The 23,868-nt window shown below is 41.5% G+C and overlaps 1 protein-coding gene across 25 annotated transcripts in view; it reads left to right on the plus strand.

The window, feature by feature from the left end:
* The window catches only part of DOCK10 (dedicator of cytokinesis 10), a 197,411-nt gene that overhangs the window by 97,411 nt on the left and 76,132 nt on the right, over positions 1 to 23,868 (plus strand). For 18 of the 25 annotated variants that reach the window (XR_014511851.1, XM_083442522.1, XM_083442504.1 and 15 more), the window contains exons 2-9: positions 1,534 to 1,653; positions 5,720 to 5,809; positions 10,840 to 10,922; positions 13,629 to 13,701; positions 13,983 to 14,105; positions 14,495 to 14,629; positions 20,609 to 20,792; positions 22,579 to 22,664. Coding sequence is in view for 24 of the 25 variants with exons in the window: in XM_083442522.1 (XP_083298648.1) it covers positions 1,534 to 1,653; positions 5,720 to 5,809; positions 10,840 to 10,922; positions 13,629 to 13,701; positions 13,983 to 14,105; positions 14,495 to 14,629; positions 20,609 to 20,792; positions 22,579 to 22,664 (894 nt within the window). In the remaining variant the exon portion in view is untranslated. The remainder of the gene's footprint in view (positions 1 to 1,533; positions 1,654 to 5,719; positions 5,810 to 10,839; positions 10,923 to 13,628; positions 13,702 to 13,982; positions 14,106 to 14,494; positions 14,630 to 20,608; positions 20,793 to 22,578; positions 22,665 to 23,868) is intronic. The other 7 variants (XM_083442506.1, XM_083442523.1, XM_083442505.1 and 4 more) reach the window with 1 other exon arrangement.

Consider the following 23,868-nt stretch of genomic DNA (forward strand, 5'->3'; position numbering starts at 1 on the left):
AATTTTATTCTAACGAGGGGCTGGTTTGGGAGCCTTACCACGCAATTGTTTTTTTAGATGAGATAAATACTTCACCCGGTGATTTCTGTGTGGTGGATCTGCATATATTATGGTTTGTCAAATATTTTCCCCAACTGTGGTTCCACATTGACTCATCACCTAGAGGACCACACATTTTAGCTGGCCTAGGTAGCTAAACCAAGCTATATGGTTACCAGGCCCCCATGGCTTTCCTTCAGTCTAACTGTGTTCAGAACCAAGGCCTTAGTTGCTGACCTATTTGTGTGCCCCTTCAACAGGTCATAACAATCCCTTGTTCTCCTTTTCACATCCAAAGGCTTGCCACCAAACACTCAAGCCCAAGCTGGAGAGGGTGTGGGGATCTTCTGCATTCATGTGCCCAGCCATCCCTAATGCAACATAGCAATGGGCATGATCACCATCACCCAGCTGACATGGACAGCAAAATCCTAGCTATGTATACTCAAAAGTGTAAACTGCCGAATTCAACGGGTTTTCCTTCCAGGTGAAAGAGAGTTAGGATTGTAGCCATAATCTTACATTTCAAACTCATTTGCCTACTCAGTGGGCTCTCCAGCTGGTGTGGGCGTGGGTGTGTGGCACATGAATTATTATTATTATTTTTATTTATTTATTTATTTATTTATTTATTACTTTGTATACTGCCCTTTATCGGTAGATCTCAGAGCAGTTCACAACATAAAAATACAAGATATAAAAGACAAAATACATAATAAAAACAAGAATAACCCCTCCCCTACACACATTTTTTTATTACATGAAGATTTACCTTTTATTTGACTACTTCTCCTGAGCACTTTTTTTTTAAGGCTAATATCGCACTTCGGCAATAACAATGCTTTCACGATGGCTTATGAAGATATAGTCCAGCTTCTGACTGGCAATGGAATGGGGCTGACTGAAAAATACTTTATCCTGTCAAAGAGATCAGGATAAATGCCAAGTTAAATAGAGCAATAGTACTTTTTATTTCTATTTCTAGTAAGCCACATGAATTTAAAATGTGTCCAAGCATAAAAGAGTAATGTGGCAGTGGGGGGGGGGGAGGGAATAAGTGTGCAGCTCAGGGAAACATCTGAAATTACAACAGGCTGTTCTGTAGCAAATTTACTGAGAATATTGCCCGTGAGCTGTGATAAGGCATTACGTATGTATTTTTTTATTTTAAAGGACAAGTTCCTGAGCTAAATGTGTTGATGATGTGTGCAGGATGTGTAGGAGGATTTGATATTATTTCCACATGCTATAATTATCCACCACCCCTCCTTGAGCAAGCTAACTATCAGGGATTAATCAGGCTAATAATGAACATTTTGACCAGCTGATGATGCTTTTGTCTCGGTGTGTGCTTTTTCTCAGCACATCTTGCTGTGCATGAAAGCAGCAGATCTCATATTGCGCATATATTGTTTATATATTAGAAACTGAGGCTCCGGAGAAGATGTCAGCTCAGCTTAATGTTGTTCTTGCATCTTGTTTCTGTTTCATCAGCAGGAGAAACCCAAACTTCTAGAACCTTTGGATTATGAAACTGTCATTGGGGAGATTGAGAAGACTGTTGAAAACGACGGTCTCAAGGAACTCATCTTGTTCCCAGATGATGATTTTTCGGTAAGCGACAAATGAAGCCAGAGCTCGCCCAACGCCATTTCCCCTCTAGAGCTCATGGCTAAGCTGGACCAGTTCTTATTGCAGAAGAGAGCAATGTAGCTCTACATCAGAAAACTTTTAAACCCAATGAGATATATACATGGATATTAGGGCATGTCCATGGTTCTGCTTGTCCTGTTTCTAGAAAGCATAGGGTTGAGCATTTTTCCACTTGACTTGTGATTTCTAGGCATGGTTCCCCCTTGTCCAGCAACTTTCCTAGCAAAAACCTGTGCTTTAGCTTCAAAGCCAAATGCAGTTACCAAATGCACCCTTCATCTCTCACAGCAACTTCCCTGGTAAGTTGGGTGTTGCCGCTTGAACACTTTCACACATCAATGTCCAAGACTCTCCCCCAGGGCTTCCCCAAGGGAAGGGGATACTGAAGAGCGTAGCTCATTGGGATCGCCTCTGGAAGAGTAATTTTAAGCACTGGTGTAGAACTGCCCCCACCAGACTTCCCTGCTGGTTAGTCCCTCCAGGAGCCTTGGCCCACATCACTGTCAAACAATCCTCAGCCTTCCAGCCAGCTTTGGCACATTTGCCAGGATGATCTCTGTCCACCTCCACAGCTTCAAAGTTGGATGGAAGACCAATTGCTCATCATGGTCACAAGAGGAAAGTGCCACACACACAGTGGCAAGCGTGGTTGAGCACTGGGTATAACCACTCTTCCTATGGCGTGGTGTTTATCCACTCAGATTACATTTTGCCTGTACTTATTGCCATAGCCCAGTAATCCACAGTACTTAATGAGAAATAATTATTCTCCTTCTGCTCCACCACATCCAGGAATGACCAAAGTTTCAGCTCGGTTCACTAGTTTTCATTTTTGTAGCATAATGACTTACAGATCTTAAAATGGAAGCATTTAAATTCAGGACAAACTACAAGATTATTTGTTCCCGCAGTACTTAGCCTAGGAAAATAAAACATCTCATAAGCTAACTAATTCACTGCCTACTGAAAGGTATTGAGCTTGAGAGATTAGTGTTGCAAAACTTTAGCACTGGTGTTAAAGTTGTGGGTTCTTTCCCACTACTGTGATACCAAATGTGAAAGAAGGGGATTCTTTTCTCAAAGCCTTGCTAGAAGGGTACAGGGTCCAACAATCTCAACACTTCTCTCAGAATGAACTGTCAGCTTTTTGAGATGGATCCTCTCTCTGTGGCAGGTTTGCTTCAATTTCCCCTCAAGTAAATTTTGGGATATATATATATACACACATACGGTACATACACACACACACACACACACACCTCCCCCACCTAACCAGGTAATCAAAAGCCTGTGGAGGGAAAGAGCATTTCCATCTGTGGTAGGTCAATCCAATTCAAGGTCAAGATCCCATCCCATGCAGTTCATGCAAGCCATTTTGCAAATTAGTTCATTAAATATTTTGATTTGGGTGCTGAAATGTTATCACGAATGGTATAGGCTTTTGCTTCTTTCTGTACCAGAAGGCATTGAAAGTGGTGCATTTTAATAATAGCAGGCAATGAGTTTCAGCCACCTCATCTTTTGATCAAGAGATCTGAATGTGAGAGGTATCTCTCTAGGGAGGCTCAGCCAGTTTCCAGTTGAGGTGCAATCTTACTTTGCCATAGTAAACCTCTCTAACTCATGAGAATTTCTGTTTATCCTCCATGCTTAGCAAGGGTAAAGGTAAAGGTACCCCTGGCCGTACGGGCCAGTCTTGACAGACTCCAGGGTTGTGCGCTCATCTCACTTTATAGGCCAGGAGCCAGCGCTGTCTGCAGACACTTCCGGGTCACGTGGCCAGTGTGACAAGCTGCATCTGGCGAGCCAGCGCAGCACACGGAACGCCGTTTACCTTCCCGCTGGTAAGCGGTCCCTATGTATCTACTTGCACCCGGGGGTGCTTTTGAACTGCTAGGTTGGCAGGCGCTGGGGCCGAATGACGGGAGCGCACCCCGCCGCGGGGATTCGAACCGTCGACCATGCGATCGGCAAGTCCTAGGCGCTGAGGTTTTACCCACAGCGCCACCCGCGTCCCGCTTTAGCAAGGGTAGTAATTCTGAATCACAAAAAAATAAGAGATGGCATGCTATAAGACTGCAAAGTATCATTGTATCCCATTGCTCATTGGAGAGGGGACCTGGCAAGAGGGCCAATGTCCCCATGCAGCAGAGTTTCTCAGAGACCATTGACTAGGTTGCTCAGCAACTGCTTTCAGGGGGCTACATCCCCTGGTCATGCTATGAGTATTGGGCTGCTCCCCCAAATGAAGATCTGTGCAGATCTGTTTCTTTCTCTAGAGCTGTGTTTTCATTTTTACAACCTTTGGTGAGAGAATGTTTCCATTTAAAAATGTGAGCTGTTACAACCCCAGACCATTTGCTGCCCTTGTCAGATGCTAAAATCAACTCATTTCAGACTAATACAAACTGCAGCAGTTTAGAAACACAATTACTCTACTGAACAGGAAGCACTTTTGTGGCAGAGTATGAAGCTAGTGGTCTGAGCACGCCTAATTCTCAGAAGGGAAGTTCATTGCAACTTGAAGAACAATACTGAGAGGAGCACAGGATTCTTCATACCCCAGTTCTTTCTAAATATTGAGTCTTGAATTCCTTTTAAGTTATTATCTGTTCATTTAGGAGAATGTGGTGCATATTAGAACAATGGCTTTTAATCCACAAACTGCCCATACGTTTCAAACATGAATTTTAGTGGGTTATTTGAGCAAAACAGCTGAATAATTTCTGTCTCCAACCTGATAAATGGAGCCACAACATTTGTTTATACAATTTTCACAGCAATGTGGCCAACTTGCCAGATGTTTGGCACCTGGCCCCCTTGTCTCTCTGGTGGTTACTACTTCCTCCTCCCATCCACATTCATGCCACATCCGCATGGCATGAAATATACAAGAATGAATTTCAGAGAGGAACTGGGGATTTAAGGCACCTTCTCCCTGATTCTTCCCATCTCCCACAATGTGCAAGCCCAAACTTGCCCCAAAGAATCTTTGCAGTTGGTTCCTGACTACAGTCAATCTTCAAAGAGAGTGACTCTGGTTTAAGCCTTCTGTTGTTTGAGTTTCCCTTTCTTCAGGGAAAGGGCTAGAGCCATGCTCATAAACCAGGGATGATGGGAGCTGGAGTCCAACAGCATCTGGAGAATGAGACATTGGCCATCCCTGCTCTAAGCTGTGTAGAGCTGTCACTTTTCCTTCCAGCTTCCTTTAATCAGAGATGGCATTTTTCATCTCCAAGTCCAATGGGTTAAATGCAAAAGCACATCTCTGATCGCTACAGGTACTCCATCACACCGAATAATATAATAACAATCAATTTCACAACATGATTATGGGGATTACTTGATTAATGGGGACTGCAAAGCATTTTGCCTGGTGACATGTTCTGCATAAATACTAATAATTTATATAGAACACATTACCTTGCAAAATACTTTCCAGTTCCACTCCTTAATCCCCACAATCATGCTGTGAAATTGTGATGTTTCACAAAATGTTCCCTGTTTATGCCAATAAACAGGTAGTGCTGTGTGAAAGAACATTATTAGATATTGAGATATATGTGAGAAGGAATATATTTAGCAATTTCATTGAAAATTCATTTTCAGCAGGATGCAGAAAGTAACAATTGCTTTCAGAGATATCAACATTCCTCCAATACAATTCATGTTGAGCTGATGAAGCAAATTGTTCTGTTAACAGTTTCATAGACTTGTAGAGTTGGAAGAGACCATGAGGGTCATCTAAGTCCAACCTCTACAATGCAGATATCTCTTCCCCAATGTGGGGCTCAAACCTACAACCCTGAGATTAAGAGTCTCATGCTCTACTGACTGAGCTATCCACTGGAAAGTCTTATTCTCTAGCTCAAATGCTATGATGTTGGGGAAGCAAAGGACTCCATTGCTGTATCACTTGTCTCAGAACCAGGTTATCCATCTCTATAAAGCAGATCCCTGTTCCACTTCCCTATTAGACTAAATTGAGAATGCTGAAACATTTTGAATCTCTTTTGTTTAATTGCAGATAGCCACAGTTCCCTGGGAAATAAGAACACTGTACTCATCAGTTTCTGAAGATACAGAGCAAAAAGCAGAGCATTTGTTTGTTAAAGAGGTAAATTAACGTTTGTTTTATCTCCTTGACCTTACATAGGTACCCTTGTTGCTGTGGATTTTATTTTAATTAAAGATTAAACAATGTTATGGCATTTCAAGAAGGCATGAACAATAGCATCTTGATGGGATTTAGCCCAATACAGTCTACACTGTATTGTACCTGCCTCTCCAGGATTTCAGACAGGGAACATTCCCATCCCTAGCTGGAGATATCAGGGGTTGAACTTGAGACCTTCTGAATGGAAAGCAGATGCTCTACCAGTGAGCTATGGCTCCTCCACATGAATCACTACTCCACACAGTGTGGAGTAGCTGTTGTCCTAACTTAGCAAGTATTTCATTTGGGAAAGTATCCTGTTTCCAGTTGTGATCTTCAGAGAAAGTGAGGCGGGAGTTGAAACATGATACTCAACACAGTAGCAAAGCCAGCACTGGCTTCCTTGCTTTTATAAGAAAAGCAATGACTTTCAGAGCGGAACATGACATATTCTATCTGGAAATTATTGGGAACTGGCAAGTTGTCACTTAGGCTAAAGCCTTCCATGGAGCCAAAGGAAGTGTGAAAGCAGCGGTACAATGACAAATGCAGGGAGATGGAATTATGATTTCAATGGGAATTTGGTTAATGGAACAGTCTCAGGATAAGGGCTTTAAACTGTTCCACTTTCCATTTCCAAGTCTATATATAGCAAGTAAACGAAAACCTCAGCACAAAGTATTAGTAGCACCCAGGCTTTTCTTTCCTCTGCTGAGGCTGAAAGTATTGCTAAGGTTCAGAATAAGGATGTTCTTTGTTACCATCAGCAGTAATAAAGGTCACTCAGAAATGAAGGACAGCCTTCCCCAACGTGATGCATCTCAGATACTTTGGACCAAAACTCTCATCAGCCTAAGACAACATGACCAATGACTGGCGTGGGGTGGGAGTTTTAGTCCAACAACATATACAGTAGAAGGCTCTGGGAGGCTATAGAAGGCTCTGGGAGGCTGATGTGGTGATTCCTTTATTCCAGCCCATATAGTTGAAGTGCCTGATGGAATGAAGAGTAAGATCTTGAAAACATTGTTTCCCCAAATATAAGAGAGCCACAAAGTGGTATGCCCTGCTTACAGATGATACCCACAGGACAGACTTCCTGGAATTTAACCTCAGGTTCTGTGAAGACACATTTTCCTATACATTCACTTTAAAAAATCCTGGAAATACAAAATAGTATATAATAACTGGTTTTACATTTATGCCTATTCAATGTTATGGATATTTATTTTGCATGCTATTTATGAACAATATTTAGAATGCTATATGATATAACTTGCATCAACTGGCCGCTTGTCTCTGGTAACCTCTCTCTTACATCATGGCTCATATTATAGATCTGTTTTGTTTTATTGGTACAATTGCTGCAGGTTTGCCATGGACCTTGGCTAGAATAATAATTGATTTGTTTTCACTTTCACAAACTTTGCTGTGCAGTGCAGAGGAAGTTTGTGAAATGCCGCACCCATCTTGGTTAAATTATATTAATTATTCTTTTGTCTTTTTCCCATGCTTATTGCAGGGGTCAAATAGGGCACTGTAACATCCCCTTTCTCTCGCATGTTGTCAAGAAAGAGGAACTGAGTCTAACCTGAGTATATTCAAGAAATGTTTCCAGCTTTCATTTGTAGGATCTTCTAGATTCCCATTCTTACCCCAGTCTAACCTTCCTGGCTGACACATGCCATAATGGTATCAAGGAAAAACATCATATCATCAGCACGCTTTTAAAAGACTTGTCATCCAAGTCTGGCATAATCCTACTAAGGAATATAATTTTTTCCTCATTTTTAGATGTGGCTCTGCCCAGTTTATAGATGGGTGGTCTGGCAGGAAGTAGCATGTTGGAACATCATCTGAACTTTGCAGGGCCCCTGTCTTGCATGTGCTCATCTGTGGTGCACTGCTGTCCAAAAACGATACAGTCCTTCATATAATTAGCTTTGCAGCTTTAAGCTAGTCTTTTACAGTTATTTGAATGTGCTTTTTGTTCTGTTTATATTAGATGTATTGATCTCTATGAAGAAAAGCAACCCTTTTGTATTAAACTGTAGGTCCAAGAACTGTGGTTAGTTGTATGTGTCAACTCTGTATCTATTTACAATTGCTCCAGTGAATATGGCATATTATTGAGAATTAATGCTCTGTTGATCTTCCAATGCATGCGTAACTATTGCATTCCCCCCACTTATAATGACTAGTAAGAGAAATGCCAGTGGAAAAGAAGAAAACTGGCCCTTTCTTAAGAATGCAGTTTTTGTCCATGTGCCAGCCACAAAATGAATGAAGTGTGGGATCTTTTCTGATCCTTATCCAACTCACTGAAAGGGCTTTTTCATTGGCTCATATAGTAGTGTGTACACATTGCTGCTAATCAAATATACACTTAATCATGGACCAGATGTTTACCAGCTTTCTTTCAGAAAATCCTAAACCACGGGGGGGGGGGGGGGACAGAGCTAGGAATGTTCCTGTCCACCTGCTAATCTGCACACAAGGGACTGATCCCCTTATATCCCAGTCCAGCATTTCATGCAGAACTCGCATTAGGTCAAATCTAGACCAAGTTGGTTGCATGTTGTTTCCATTTAAATCAATGAGATTTAATTTAAGTCTTTGGTGACATCAGGTTTAATTAACTCTGTCCAGATACACAACCCATTGCCTCTAATTTTGTGGGAAAGATGTGCTGGGTTGGTTATCTGTCTCTATCTATCATCTATCTATCTATCTATCTATCTATGCTAGTTAGCAATATAATAATTTATGTCTGCACATGGGGCTGCTACCTTGCAAAAGCTAGGCAGGTCTGAGCTGGTCCGCATCTAGATGGGTGACTTCTTGGGAACAATATGGGATTTGCCTTGGATTCCATGATGGAAGAAAGGCAGGATATGACTGGGAGAAAATAAATGTTCTCCTCATCACACACAGGCTGTTATTCATGCAGCAGTTGTACATTGGAGGTTATTGTTATTAGACATTTGCAAACTGACAGTCAAAGCTGGGATAGAGTGACTGACCCTGAAATCATTTTGTGCCATTTTGGGGGCAATGGGGTGGATTTGGCGGAGGTGTCCCTCCATTCAGCCCTGCCAGCTTCCACTAGCATCACTCTGCTGGTTTGGGGCTCCCTGTTCCACTTGCCAAACATGTGGATAGGTGGATTCCCACCACTGGCAGACAATGCGAAGTGCCCAGATTCTAGGCTAGTGCAGCAATTTGTCTGCACTCCTTCCACCCACTGGCGGAGGAAGAGGAGTGCATGGGGAGCACACCGTCCCTGGCAGCGCAATCCCAGCAGGGTGCCATAGCAGCTGCAGCCCCCCCACCGCTGCCGCCGCCCGTGCTGGGTGCCCCACCCCCACAGGCAGCGTGCCACACCCCCAGGACGCACGCCACCCCTGCCCCCGTCTGTTCTCCACTCCCTGGTGCCGGAGCATGAAGCTCCGCCACTGCTTCCACCATTGCCCTAGCAAAATGCTGGTCTGCACACTAGGGCTGCTGTTGAAGAGATGGCCTCATTGCTTCATTAAAATAAGCATTGGATTGCAACCTAACTCAAGGTCATTCTGTACCTGTGGTAGGACTGGTAATCAAATAAACTTGATGTTTCTAGGACTCCTGCCCTGGACACTTGAATCAGAGTAAAAGCACAGATTTAATTTGAAGAACAGCATGTGTGGTCCTTTTTATTTTTTATTTCCTAGCTCTCATCTAAAAATTATTTCCACAGCTATGTTGTGGCACAAGCACAGGACAAAGAGCCAAGGCAGCTCAGCTGACACAGCAGTGCATAAATCAACTTGCTACTAGGCACACTTGCAATTTGATTAGACAATGTTGTAGTGCTCTTAAGGCACTGTACAATTATTAAATCCTGCCACAAAGCTTTAACCCTAATTCTCAAGACAGGATTTAATCAAGTCCATTCTCTTTGTTGTTTACTTCTTGATGAAGTTCCTGTAAAGTTTTTATTCCTTAGCAAATTTGTCATAATATTAGAATAATATAGAATAAACTGGGATTTTTTTTTTTAGTGTGAAGACAAAATTGTCTGCTGTTGTCAACACAGTTTACACGTTCAATGTTCCATTCCTCTTGACAGTGAGGGATCCTCCTTGAGGGATATGTGATGAACTATGGGTACACACAGAGAGAGAATCACACACATATTGAAAGATACCTCACTGTGCTAACGAGTGAGTCCAAGATGAGCAACAAAGCCAAATCATGGTTTGGAAAATCTGAGTTGTGTGGAGGAAAAAGAAGTAGTTCTGCTTAAGAAAAGAAAAAAAGACAGTTGAGATATAATTAATTGCACAGAGGGTGCAATCATTAACTTGATTGGAGTCTTGCCACAGATTCCACTGGAACAGGGATTGCATGCACCATAAGGAATATTAGGAAAAAACAGGGAGGAGGAAGAATGGAAAAGCTTAGGACTGGTGAGCTTGCAAGGGTAGTGAAATTACATTTGGGGGAATAAACAGCACTCTCCATACAATATTGAAGGAAAGGGCTGCTTTTCAGGAGGGAAAGACCCTAAAAGGCCTGTTGCGTACTTTCCCACAAGCTTCTCCTCACCCATTTACTCACCCTTCAGCCCTGCTGATTTCATTGCGTGACTTAATCATGGAGGATTACAACGACTGAATGTTTCTTCTCCGAGGCACAGATCTTGGAGATCCTGTGCACAAGGGTTTTCTTACCTACAGCTGTTGCCTCCAAGAGAATAAATCAGCTGTTGGGAGTGTGTGGGAATGGCAAATATGAGTGCCTGGAAGTGGTCTCCCTCCAACAGCTTCTTGGTGCAACAGTGATAATAGCACAAGGCATTTGGTGGTACATTTGGGATGCAGGACCAGTGTATGTAATAGGTATATTTCTTGGACATGCATAACTTTTTGCACATGTGGGAGTGCATCCAAAAGGGTGATCTGCATTTTTTTCTGCTTGATGTAACTGTCCCTTTCTCATTTTTTTTTTAGGCTTGTAAATATTACAGTTCCCAATGGCACATTGTAAACTACAGATATGAGCAGTACTCAGGAGATTTTAGACAATTACCAAGGTAAGAGACTCTCTATTTTTTTCCTGGTGCTTTAATGTTATTTTTAATAATTATATGTTGGTGTCTAGGTTTATGCTATGAAACTGCCCCTAGCTTCTGGTAAGTTATCCTAGGACACTGTATACACAACATTCCCTGCTATGGCTGCCATTCAGTTCAGTCATAATGAATTCATATCACGTAATTAATCTCCACTGGAATGCATGTTGGGCAACAGCAGCGCTTGATGGACTCTGAACTGGATTTCAAAATCGGTGTGCTGTTGTGAGTAAGAATTGAAGCATAGAGCCTGGGTGTCCTTGACTTAAAGTGTTTTCAACTCAGGTGTCTTTGGGCAAGTCATACTCCCATGCATTCTTATATTATTGATATTTATCTGGAAACATAATGTGGTTCTTAACCCTTTCAAGTTGTAAGAGCTGTTTGGACATCTAAGCTAATCGCTCTTGGGTGTTAAGATCAGCAGGAAGGGCACTTTTTAAATTTCCGCCACCCTGAGAAGCTTCCAGGGAGAAACTACAGAACAGCATGGTGGGGAGGAGGGGAATAGTTTTGCCTGACAAGCTGGAATGCTTGCACTGATAGAATGTTCATTTTAGTGCAACACCGCATTGAATTCCACCCTAGATTACACATGAAACTCAGGGACTAATATCTTGTTGGTGATGATGGTGTTAACCCTAAGGTCCCAGGGTGAATTACAACAATCAAAACACAACATTAATATTAAAAGCAATATTACACAATATTTAAAACAGGACATACATTTCAGACAATTTTCAATCATTCCTCCCCATCTCTGCATGCCCCTGCCCCCACAAATCAGCTATGAAGGGTCTGGGCCTCTTTGGGGCAGATTTAGGGGGCTGGAAAGGAGGAGGAGGAACCCCTGAAAATTGCCTTCCTCCCCATTCTGCTTATTGATGCCTTTGGACAGCAGAGGGTAACCAACTGGATTTTCCCCTCTGATCCTACCAAAAACAAACAAAAAACCCAAATCAGTCCTGACCACATTAACCGGAAGATAGCTTAAGCCTATAAGGATGTTTGCATGCAAAAATCTAATTAGCTGAAAGGGGGAGAGGAAATGTGTACTATTAGAAGCGGGCACTTCTCCCTGTCCTCTTAAAACACCCTGGGAGTAGATCTAATTGAAGAACTCACTCATGGCTTCCTGTACTTGTCAACCCTGTATGACAGGGACACCATTTGATCTGGCCCACTGATGACAAGGACAGCCCATAGAGTTGCCCAGCAGATTCAGAAGGCCCAGCACTTTGAGGGATCTCTTTCTCAGCTGCCCTTCTACATCTCTCCTGTCCTACCCATATTAATAACAGCTTGGGAGTAAACGGGTTGGCCTTTCACTGGACACTTTGTGTCTCATCCCATCCTGACTTCTATTATATTGTAGAAACTTAGAAGTTTGGTGAGGAGATCATTTTTGTTTTAAATCAGCTTTCTTTCTTTTTTAAAAGTGCCTTCCTCCCAGCAAGCTATTTTTCACCAGACCCAAAATAGCTCATAGAGCTTTTATTTTTCAGTACTAATCAGAACCTTGCCTTTGGATTTTGTACTGAGAACCACATGAATTAGAACCGTGCAGTGATACTACGCTGCCAGCATGACTGAAACCTTGAAGCGCTGCACTGGGAAGATTCAATTGTTTCCTCCCCTCAAGGCATGTTGCGTTAACTGGCTGTTTTGGACACTCACAGAGCACATAGATTGGTGAAGAAGTCAGCTGCACTCAAAAGCAATTTTTTTCAATAGCAGGAAACATTTGGAGGGGGGGATAAAAAAAATCTGCACCTAGTAGGCATATAATCATCTGGAGACAAAAAAGCTGACTTTGGGACAGTCTTTTTGTCCTTAAATTGTGAAGTAAGATGACAGGGAAGCATTTACAATGTGTAATATGCCTCATCCTGTGTAGCAGTTAGTATAGATTTTTAATGAGCATCTGACTTCTTCTTTAAGAAGATGTAGGCCAGGCATGTCCAAAGTCCATTTCGGGGGCCTAATGTGGCCCACCAGTTGGTTTAATCCGGCCCCTGTGGCAGTTTATTCCCTGAGGAAAAATTCTAAAAAATCCCCAGCAACTTCAATCCTAAAAAAAGGTCAGCAACTTTGGTTGGTCCTTTGGTCAGCCCTCACGGCCCTCCACTTCATCAAATCTGGCCCTCTTTGAAAAAAGTTTGGACACCACTGATGTAGGCTGTTGTTGAAAAGCAAAACTTTTCACTCTGCAAAGTGAAAGTGCTAAGAAAATATACACTATTCTTTGATATAGCCCGTATATACAGGCTGCTAGTTAGCTAAGTTGTTGGTACAGGAATACAAAGCCCTATGCAACTTGGGACTGAGTTATCTAAAATATTGTGTCACCTGTTATTTACCCAGCTGATTGGTGTGTTCTGCAGGAGAAAGCTGCTGATAGATATAAACTCATCAAGAGGTTCATTCAATGTGATATAGAAATTAGGTCTTCGGCTTGCTCTGCCGCTGCATGTACGAGCAATGGCAGAGCCAACCCAATGCTCCCAAGCTCCTCAATGCCTTACCCACCCACTTCTTACCACTATATTTTTAAACAATGGTGAAATAAGAGGTCTGACTGACTGCATTAGCACCCCCCCCCTCTTTTAAAGGGAATACTCATAATATTTCATGAAGATGAAAATTAATCCATTTGCTTTTCCTTAGGCATGAATGCAGACCAGATAAACTCCCTTCACATTCCTTTGAAATTGATCATGAAGATGTTGACAAGGACGAAGTAAGCACACCCGCCCCCACCAGCATTTTCCTCCTCAGTGCAGAGTATCTTGGCGTTTTCCTTATTTTCATGGAAACTTAATAGAAACAAACTTTGTTGGTCATTGCTTGCTCAAAAAAGAAAAATATATACTTAAAAAGGAAGTGGTAATTGTTTTGTTTAATAGAAAGAAAGTATTCAATCACATAGTATGGCTTGATGTTTTCAACTTGCAAAAAAATAAGGGGGGAGGGAAGGGAAATCAACAAGTCAAAGGAATATTAACCATGTGTTTTGCACAGGATACAACATCCCACTCATCTTCAAAAGGAGGTGGAGGAGGAGGAAATACAGGAGTTTTCAAATCGGGCTGGCTTTATAAAGGGAATTTTAACAGCACAGTAAACAACAGCATTATGGTTCGGGTAAGGAAAGTACTACGTCTTCATTGTTTTGGTTATTATCTATCCATCCTCTCCCTTCTCTGTCTCCCACGATCATTGCATTTCTGCTTTCCATTTTCATTTAGTTCTTTGTCTCAAAATAGAATCAATGAAAGTGCATTTGGGCTGCAATGCTATTCTCACATTACCTTGGAGTGAGCCCTCATTGAATTCAGCAGGGCTTACTTCTGAGTAGAAATGCATAAATTGCACTATAAGTGATAGCAAAGTGGATGTTGCCATTGTCTACCGAAAACGTATACTTGAAATGTTTATCAGTAGTGCTACACTTAAAAAATTTTCTCTGAATAAAACACCTTTCAGAAACAATTTGCAGTACGTCCAATCTTGGTTTGTTTGTTTTCACCTAGTCATTCAAAAAGCGCTACTTCCAGCTGACACAGTTGTCAGACAACTCATACATAATGAACTTCTACAAAGATGAAAAGATATCAAAGGAACCCAAAGGCTGCATATTTTTGGATTCCTGTACAGGGGTTGTGCAGGTAAGCCATTTTGCTGGGTTTTCAAATATAAGCTATGTACAAATGTACCGGAATATGTGTGCGTGTTTCCATAATGTATGTCCCACTTAAACCATCCTTCTGAGGCTGTTTAAGCACATTATGAAAATCAGCAATTGCTCCAATAAAAGCAGCATTAAAACAATATAAAACCATTGTGCAGATGAGGCGGTTGCATCATCTGCTCGCAGCTTCTGTGACACCCTTCTTTCAGTCTAACTGAAAGGCAAGAGTGACTTGCAACAAAATGTTGCACTGTGAAGTGCTCCTGTTCAGGTTTCCAGTCAACCATGCACTTTTCCAAAATATCCCTCTGGTTTGCCATTTCTTGCACTAAAGCAGACACTTAGTGCTCTGTGACCACTAAGCATCCTCAGTCTTCACTGGGCTCTTTGGGCTTTCCCCTTCCACTGATAAGTTACCCCCCCCCCAAAGCTTTTTTGTGCTTTTGCATACCTGCAAAATAACACCAGGGGAGACAAAGCTGAGCCCATGCATCAGCCAGCAAAGCAACAGCTGGGTGGGGGTAGAATTTGCTTCCTCCTTCCTATGACTTGGCTTCTATTGTAGGTTGACTTAGACTGCTGAAAGGAAGAATTCTGTGACCCCATTCATTTCTCAAAGGGTGCTGGGTGGTGTGGCTTTGTGTACAGTAGTGGTACAAAGCCACAGTGCCATTCTCCCAATGCTGGCCTCTCCACTACTTACGTTGACAGGGCTGTAGTATGGTAGCTCTGACTTCACTGCTGTCCCACCTTAGTCCTATCCAGGTAAATAGCATTGATGCCAATGCCAGGATAGTGGCTCTGTGGCTACACACAACCACATATTGCCACTACTTTTTTGAGTGCATATTATGATAACCCATTGTAATTGACCTGAGGGTCATTCAGTAAAAAAGTAAGATATAAATATTTCAAATACATAAATACCTTGAGGCCCCTCGCAAACTGTTGATCACGCACATGTCTTGAGCATGAATGCCACCATTTTGATTATACTGTATATGGATCAGTTTGCTTTTGGTATATAGGCTAATACATGCAGGTTGAAATACAGGTAATTGTGAAACTACTGTGTAAGTTTGTACACATGTACAATATCTATATAGATAGAGAGAGAGTGTATGTGTTGACTAAGATTTCAGTCCAAACTCCCAGTCTATCAGGCTGACACACGAAACTACTGTTGGCATTGGCCAATGAAAATCCCTGAAATGAGGCATTTTGGGAGACAGAGAGGAGGCAGAACTGGGATGGCCATATATCCACTGAACCCTGAGCCAGTCTTACCACCATCACCTGAAAGCATTGGGCCTGAACTGGGCCTCTTTGCTGTACCAGCCTCCCCCAACCAGCATGAGTGGCAGGGCTGTGGACGTGGTGGCGGCTGCACCACTCTGTTAGGCTTTACCACTGCTGCTCAGGCATTTAGTTTGCTCCATAAGTCATACTCAGAGCCCTCAAAATCAATAGAATAAAATTACCGAAGTCATATTCCAAGTGTGACTCACACCGGATATCATTCACAAAACATCTCCTTAATGTAGTTATCAAATTGGATGATTGAGTGACCCAAATCATTAATTGCTTTAAAAGAAGAAGAAGAAGAAGAAGAAGAAGAAGAAGAAGAAGAGATGCCAATACATTTAATGACGAACTTTTTTGCTACATTTTGTTGAATGGACAAAGTAGAGCTAACTTAAATTGCACCAGATGTTTTCTGGTGGTGTCATGCGCTTGCCAACTTCGAAGCAAGAGAGTGAATCATCCTGATCTAGTAGTTCTCGGACGTTTGAGATGATACTGATGCACACATGGAGTTCCACGTGAGCCATGAAAGATCCCTCTTCCTCTTGAAAGAATGGCCTAACTTTTGGGGTCCTGATTCATAGCACTTATCCTTATGACTGCTTTGGTTGCTACAAATATGTTTTCTTTGGGTTCTTGAGGTTTTCTTAAGGCACTTTGCTGTGTAGCTGTGGTTGCTCAACCAGACTTCCTGGCGAATACTCAAGTTTTACAGCTGTACTATATTTATCGTCTCTGCTGAACAGAGGAAGTATGCCTCAAAAAGGAGATACAAATACTCTCTGACTGACCACAGTACCTCCAACACAGAGCAATGTCTAACTTAGTTGTAGCATCCATTCATATATTTCAACCATGCAAAATACAGAGTGTGTTTCTTCTACCGTATAATACAAATGTTTTCTCCTACCTGCTTTTTGTAATTTCATCAATTCAAGAGAGAGTTACATAAATCTATTTGCTAAAAAAGATGGAACTTGTTAGAGAAGGCTGGTAGCCTAGCATGTCGAATGTTAGTCATAGTTGTTTTTCTACAGTGCCTTTAAGTAACACATTACATTACTTATCCCATTTATTCAAAAGGAGCAAACTGAAGCACATTATTTTAAGGTAGAGATAGGGAACCTGCAGCCCTCTCTGGATGTTGTTGAACTCCATCTCCCATCAGCCCCTGCCAGCATGACTAATTGCCAGGGACTGTGGGAGTTGTAGTTTAACAACATCTAGAGAGCCACATATCCCCTACTCCTATCCCTCACCTGTGGAAAAAAATCCCATTTTTTCCACATACAGAAATATCTCAGCATTCTTATATTTTAGTTAATGTTGCAGAGTCCACCCCCCCCCCTTTTGAAATACAATTATGGTAACATAGATATTCAAAGTTCGCTTTATCTTGTTGAATCCTGGCTAGCTTTTGTTTGGTAAGTTAACCAGGAATGGGGAACCTGTTTCCTTCCATACATGGTTGGACTCCAGCTCACATCAACCCTATCCAGCATGGCTAGTCTAGATCCATATGTCACACACGTGGAACATTTGGAAATGTTAATTCCAAGCTTTGGAAAAGATTATTTGTTTCCCCTGTCTCTTATCAGGTGGTATTATCAGAGATAAAAATGAGTTGATCCAGAGAACAAAGTATTGTTGGACAAGAAGTGTGAACGAACAGACCTGCCATTTGCAACCTCTAAATCAGAACATCTAGAACGTTTGTTGTTCTGGAAACCAGAGGTTTCTCAGAACTCAACAATCAGAGGAGAAGAAAGTAGAAGTCTGAGGGGCAAATTAGATAAGATACCTGGAGATCTGTGCCCAGATATTCAGCAACTTTTACTTTAGTTAAGTACATGTGTATTGTCTGTTGAACCTTAACTGTAGGCTAGGGACAATTAGTTAATTGTGTCACATAGCCAGTGATGAGGGTGGGATTCAGATCAGATTGGGATAGCAATCCTGGGACAGAAAGTATTTCTCCATACCACTTTCTCAGGCTTAAATTGCCCTCCTGGTGCTATTTTTCCTATTGGTGAAAACTTGCAGGCACCACATGTTGTAGTGCAGCCTCCCAACATTCTAATTCTCTATGTTTGCTCTTGGCTGTTCAGCTGTTTGGTGTGAAATAAAGTATTTCACATCATGGAAACTCAATATATCCAGTCCATTAGAAGTACTGTATTCATAGTTGTTTTGATCTCCTACTTTCTCTGGCATATGTGATTTGGGGGGGGGGGGTGTTATATGTGGATTAATACATAGGCCTGAGTCTGTGTAACATAAAATAGCTGTTGGAAAGTTAAAACCTAAATAAACTCTAAATGTGAATTACTTCTCAAGCCACTCTATGATCTTTTAAGAGATGGATAGTTCCAGTAGACATTAGACATAATCTGGGCTGAGCCTGGAATATCTATCTCAACCTATATGATGTGGTGTTTGTGACATTCTTTATGTAGACCATAATGTTGAACTTTAAGTTAAATGTGGGAGATACTAAAGTCTAAAGCCAATTTATCCAGTAGTAGGAGCAGTAAAGAATCAAAAGGGGGGGAGGGACACACACATTATATTAGCTTTGCCACAGAAGGAAATATTTGGCTGCAGATATGAAAAAGAAGCTTTTGCACAGAACCTTGTAGGCTTGCCAAAACTTTGAAGCACATCTTATAAATACACATTGAATTCCTGTTGTCTGGTATGTTTAAGTACTCAGCATGTGAAAATGATTTTTGCTATTAAAAAAAAGAAACTCGATAACGTTTTGTCATCTAATTTGAATGACTTTGCAGAAAAGGTGAAGTGCCCAGTATAGAAAACATTCAAATTAAATGACATTTGTTCCTTGCTTTCATGAAGGCAGTTCATTTGCATCTTCTTAATAAACAGAGGATTCAGTCTATAGTTAAATCCTTGGCAGATTTTTAATCTTCCAAGAAAGTCACATCTTCCAGGATGCTTTCTTGTTCTTTAAGAATTGAATGAGATGCAAGGAAAGAATAATTTGAGTGCAGATTAAAAGAGAGGGCTCTCCCTTTGTATGTGTTTCTTGGGAGAGAAAGTATTTGCATGTTATGGAATGCTATAAAGAAGTCGTTTATAAGGAATTCAATTAAGTCAGCAGACAGAGATCAAAGGCCATGCAGTACCAGTAGCCATGTAAAACACTAGCTGGCTTTTATATTTCAATGCATTTCAACCCATTTATTTTGCTTGGCTTCCATTGGAATACACTGTCTCTTTTTTCTATTAATGTTATTTTCTGTTCTGAACATTACTTTGCATTTTGAGAAAATGCTTGCGTGGGATGTGGGGGTGTTGTTCCCAGCACTTTTCTGAATACAGTTTAGCCTGTCTGCAATTATTGAATATCAATCCAGTCTCCTCTTTAAAGCAAGGATAGCCAATGCAGTGCTCTCCAGATGTTGTGGACAACAATTTCCATCAGCCTCAACCATTGGCCATGAAAGCTGTAGCTGATGGGAGTTGTAGTCCGAAACATCTGAAGGGCACTGTGTTGGCTACGTCTGCTTTAATGTGCTAATCAATAGCCATTTCAAGCAATGACCTGAAAGATCTGGCAGTTATTACAGAGTGACTAATCTAGTTTTATACAACCAAGTAGCAAGGTCCATCAATCTGGTGGCCCCAAAAGCATAGATACTATGTAGAGGCCAGCATAGAGAGTATTATAAAAGGTAAAGGGACCCCTGGCCATTAGGTCCAGTCATGACCAACTCTGGGGTTGCGGTGCTCATCTCGCTTTATTGGCCGAGGGAGCCGGCGTACAGCTTCCGGGTCATGTGGCTAGCATGACTAAGTCTGGCAAACCAGAGCAGCGCACAGAAACGCCGTTTACCTTCCCTCCAGAGCAGTACCTATTTATCTACTTGCACTTTGATGTGCTTTTGAACTGCTAGGTTGGCAGGAGCAGGGACCGAGCAATGGGAGCTCACCCCGTCGTGGGGATTCAAACTGCCGACCTTCTGATCAGTAAGCCCTAGGCTCTATGGTTTAACCCACAGCGCCACCTGCATCCCTTTTAGAGAGTATTAGAGCACCATTAAAAATATTGGTATACAACTGCCTTGTGCAAACTTTCTGAGCATTATCAGCTGTGGACAACTTTCAACCTTACTATTATAAGCAACTATGTTTGTGGTCCCACATACAGTTACTTGATAGTAAGCCCAAATGAACTGAGTGGAACTGGGAGACATTATTGGATCAAATTGCAAAGCATCTGTTCAGGGATAGTCCTGATGGAAATAGACTGAAACTTTAAATACCTAAGACTTAGCAAGGCTGTAGCTCAGTGGTAGAGCATCTCTTTTGTAGGTCTCAATTTAAATCCCTAGGAGAACTGCTGCCAGTTAGTGTAAACAACACTGACCTATGATGGGCGATTGGTCTGACTCAGAATAAGGCATTTTCCTATGCTTTTTCTCTTGTTTGAGGTATAGGAGGTACAGAAACCTTCAATTGCTTCTACCACTATTGATTCCCAATTACCCGCCTAAGAAGAACATTTGTATCTGCAACTTACAGATGCTACTTCTTGTTCTATTTGTTCAATATAGGATTTGTCATTATAGTTTAATGCTTTTTTCCCATTGCTTCCTCCCTGCTTCTTATAAATATCTTGATCCAATAGAATAACAGGCTTCGAAAACATGCCTTTGAGCTGAAAATGAATGACTTGACATACTTTGTGCTGGCAGCTGAAAATGAGCAAGATATGGATGAATGGATTTTCACTCTCAACAAGATCCTGCAGATAAATCCAGAAGGGTCCATTCAAGAGAGGAAGAGCGCAGACATCACAGATCTGAAATTTGGTAACAGGGAATGCTTTTAATAATTTTGGGTGCATTGCATTTTTTTAAAGCAATGATAAAAGTAAAGCTTTGTTTCCACCCTGCCTTTTGCATAGATCTGTTGAAGCATTAATTGTTCGGAATCCCTGTTGTTAACTGCATAGTGTTGGTTGTTTTAAAAGTTTTTCTAGGTGTGCTGCTCCCCATAGTGTCCTTCAGAACAACATGGTACAAACCAGTACAGACAGGGTATTAGCAAATGCATTTCTATCACTTTGTTTCCATCTAATTTATATATTGGGGCAGGAAGCCACAAACCAATCACACTGTTAAAGGTTTAGGAGACCTTATATAGTGAGACCTGCCCTATGATTCAAAATACATTTACATCAAAAGAGACGCAGTGGAAGATCCTATGCTCTTATTAATCCTCCCTTCAACCACAGGGCATATCCTGTGGTGGGCTCTACATGTGAGTCATAATTCCACAAGAGAATCGCAACTTTTCTTTGACACATGCAGGAGAAGATAGTTACTTGACAGCCACAGAGATGTTCCATTGCTAAAGAGGTTTTGTGATGAGAGTGGCAGTCCTTGGCTAATTGGTATTGATGAAAAGATTATTAAAAATGTATCTCTAGTGGTTTTCTTTCTAGATAGACCAGTGGCGTAGCCTGGGTTGTCAGCACCCGGGGCAAGGCAAGTAATTTGCGCCCCCTAACCCGTGGAGCCAGGTAGGGGCAGAGAGCTGCGAGTGTGAGCGCCCCCCCCCCGATGTTGCGCCCGGTGCGGCCGGGCCCCCCCTGCACCCCCCACGCTATGCCACTGAGATAGACATTGGGCAGTATCTAACAACGTAATTCTGCTGGCTCAAGGACTTCTGGCTGCACAACAGAACTTCCTCTCCTCTCCCTGCACACCCTCCTAAAACTGCTCTGGAAGACTAGAAGTAAATCTGGGGCAGATATAGGAGGTGCATGGGGAATGGAGAGGAAGGGGAAATTATGTTGTGTAGCTAGAAGTTGTAGCGCTAGTAGAAGTATGTTACTGATAGGCACATAGAGCTGTTTGGCAGAGTTGTCCTGCTCTTTCCCCCTACCCTGCCATTTGATGAAAGGAAGCAGGAGAGCCCCTGTGTATGCAGAGCTCCTGTATCATATCATAGATTTCATTATTAAAGAATTTGGGAGAAATTAATCTTCAGTTGTTAATTAGGCAGCTCCTATATGATATCGAGCGACAAAATAATCTGGCCACAATAAGGAAATTTTGTCCATGGTATGATTATTTTCCACTTAGTCATTTTGACACGCTGGCACTCTGTTTGCAAAATTTAACAATTCCAAAATACAGACACACTTTCACTTGATTGAATAAACTGTCTTCGGCTGTACTTGAGGGTCGGTTTCAAAATATTCCGCTGGAAAAATGGTTATGTCCCTGTGGAGATGGCAGTATTGAGTCAGTGGCTCATGTGCTTCTGGCTTGCACACTTTATAAAGAATTGAGGAGGTTGTTACCCCTCTATTATTGGCCATGCTGGGTCGCTCAACCATTGCTACTGTGTCCTTTCTTTTAGCAGATCAAGATGATCCGGTGACAGCAAAAACTGCAAGGTTTTTAGCAGAGGCAATTAGAATAAGATCTGTTATTTGATTGTTGATGTAAAAACCCCAAAATGTATTTTCTATAGTTAGGTTTTTACCTCTATCTTCAGTACATTTTATTTTATTGCTGTGGCTAGTGGCTGATGCAAATAAAGATTTTTCTGATTCTGAATCTTCAGTTGTGCTTTTCGTTTTTTAAGATTTGGAAGACATGTCGATGAACTATGATTGTCCGCAAGAGGAAACTGATTCTGCAGAGAACAGCCTGCATCCAGATTTTTCAAAAGTAAGAGACTACCGTTGTTAAAATAATAATAATAACTTCTGTTTGTTGCATATGCCAAAGCTAAGCATTCATATCTGTGGTCCAAAGTGTCCTGCTCTAGTGGCAAGATGCACCATGCAGCTCCAGCATTGCAAACCAGCCTAGGACCATTCAACTCTCCTCATCAGGATAAGCACATAAGAAAAGTCCTGCTGCATCAGGCCAAAGTGTCATTTAGTCCAGCATCCTTTTCTCACAGTGGCCAACCAGATGCCTCTGGGAACCCTAATAGCAGGACCTGAGTGCAACAACATTCTCCTTACTTGTGATTCCCAGCTGGTATTCAGAGATATGCTGGCTGTGACAGTGGAGGTAGAAACTAGCCATCTTGACTGTAAATCTGTCTAATCCCCTTTCAAAGAATCCAAGTTGGTCTCCATCACTAGGCCTTGTTGAAGTAAATTCAACCATTTAGTAAAATTGCTCCTCCAAATCTAACCTTTCCTGATAGGAGAGAATAGGTTTTGCTGGTAACAGCTGCCATCTAAAGATGTATCATTTTAGCATAGTACCGGGTGCAAAATGGGTGTAGATTTGGCTTGCTGGAGACATTGTGACAGATGACTTTGTCCACAAGCCATTCTAAAGGCATCTTAGCTGCTATGGAGCCATTTATGTGGTTAACCTCAGTTGTAAAGTTTTTAAATAGTACTGGGAGAAATATGAGGCATAGCAGAATGCACCTGTTAAATTTACTTCACAGTACATGCTGCCACATTAATACTGGTGCTTCATGATATTTTTTTCATTGTTAACAACAAGGAGTTTTGTAGATGGCAGGAAACAAAACTGAAATCATTTCGGCTTAATGATTAAAGTGAGTTTACAATTAAAGCAAAAAAAAAAAAAACCTGGTTTGGAAAATATTTATCCGAACAGCTTGAGGTTTTTCCAAATCAGAGCACGTGAATGTAAATTTGACTCTCTTACAACAATTTGCATACATAGTGTCAGATTTTGAAGAGTTGCCTTGCCACTTACTGTTTATGGATTTTTAGCTTGGTATTTGTTACTTTGCTGTTGGCAAATTTATAATTATAATTTATAATGTGGTACCGGTGCATCTGAAATAATTTGCTACAGCACTGGAAATAAGTATGTATTTTAATTACAAACAACACTATTGGATGAAATTAAACATAGTCGATAATTAGGTTAAATGGAT

Source organism: Podarcis tiliguerta (genome assembly GCF_965153285.1).
Source record: "Podarcis tiliguerta genome assembly, chromosome: 5".
Classification (NCBI taxonomy): domain Eukaryota; kingdom Metazoa; phylum Chordata; class Lepidosauria; order Squamata; family Lacertidae; genus Podarcis; species Podarcis tiliguerta.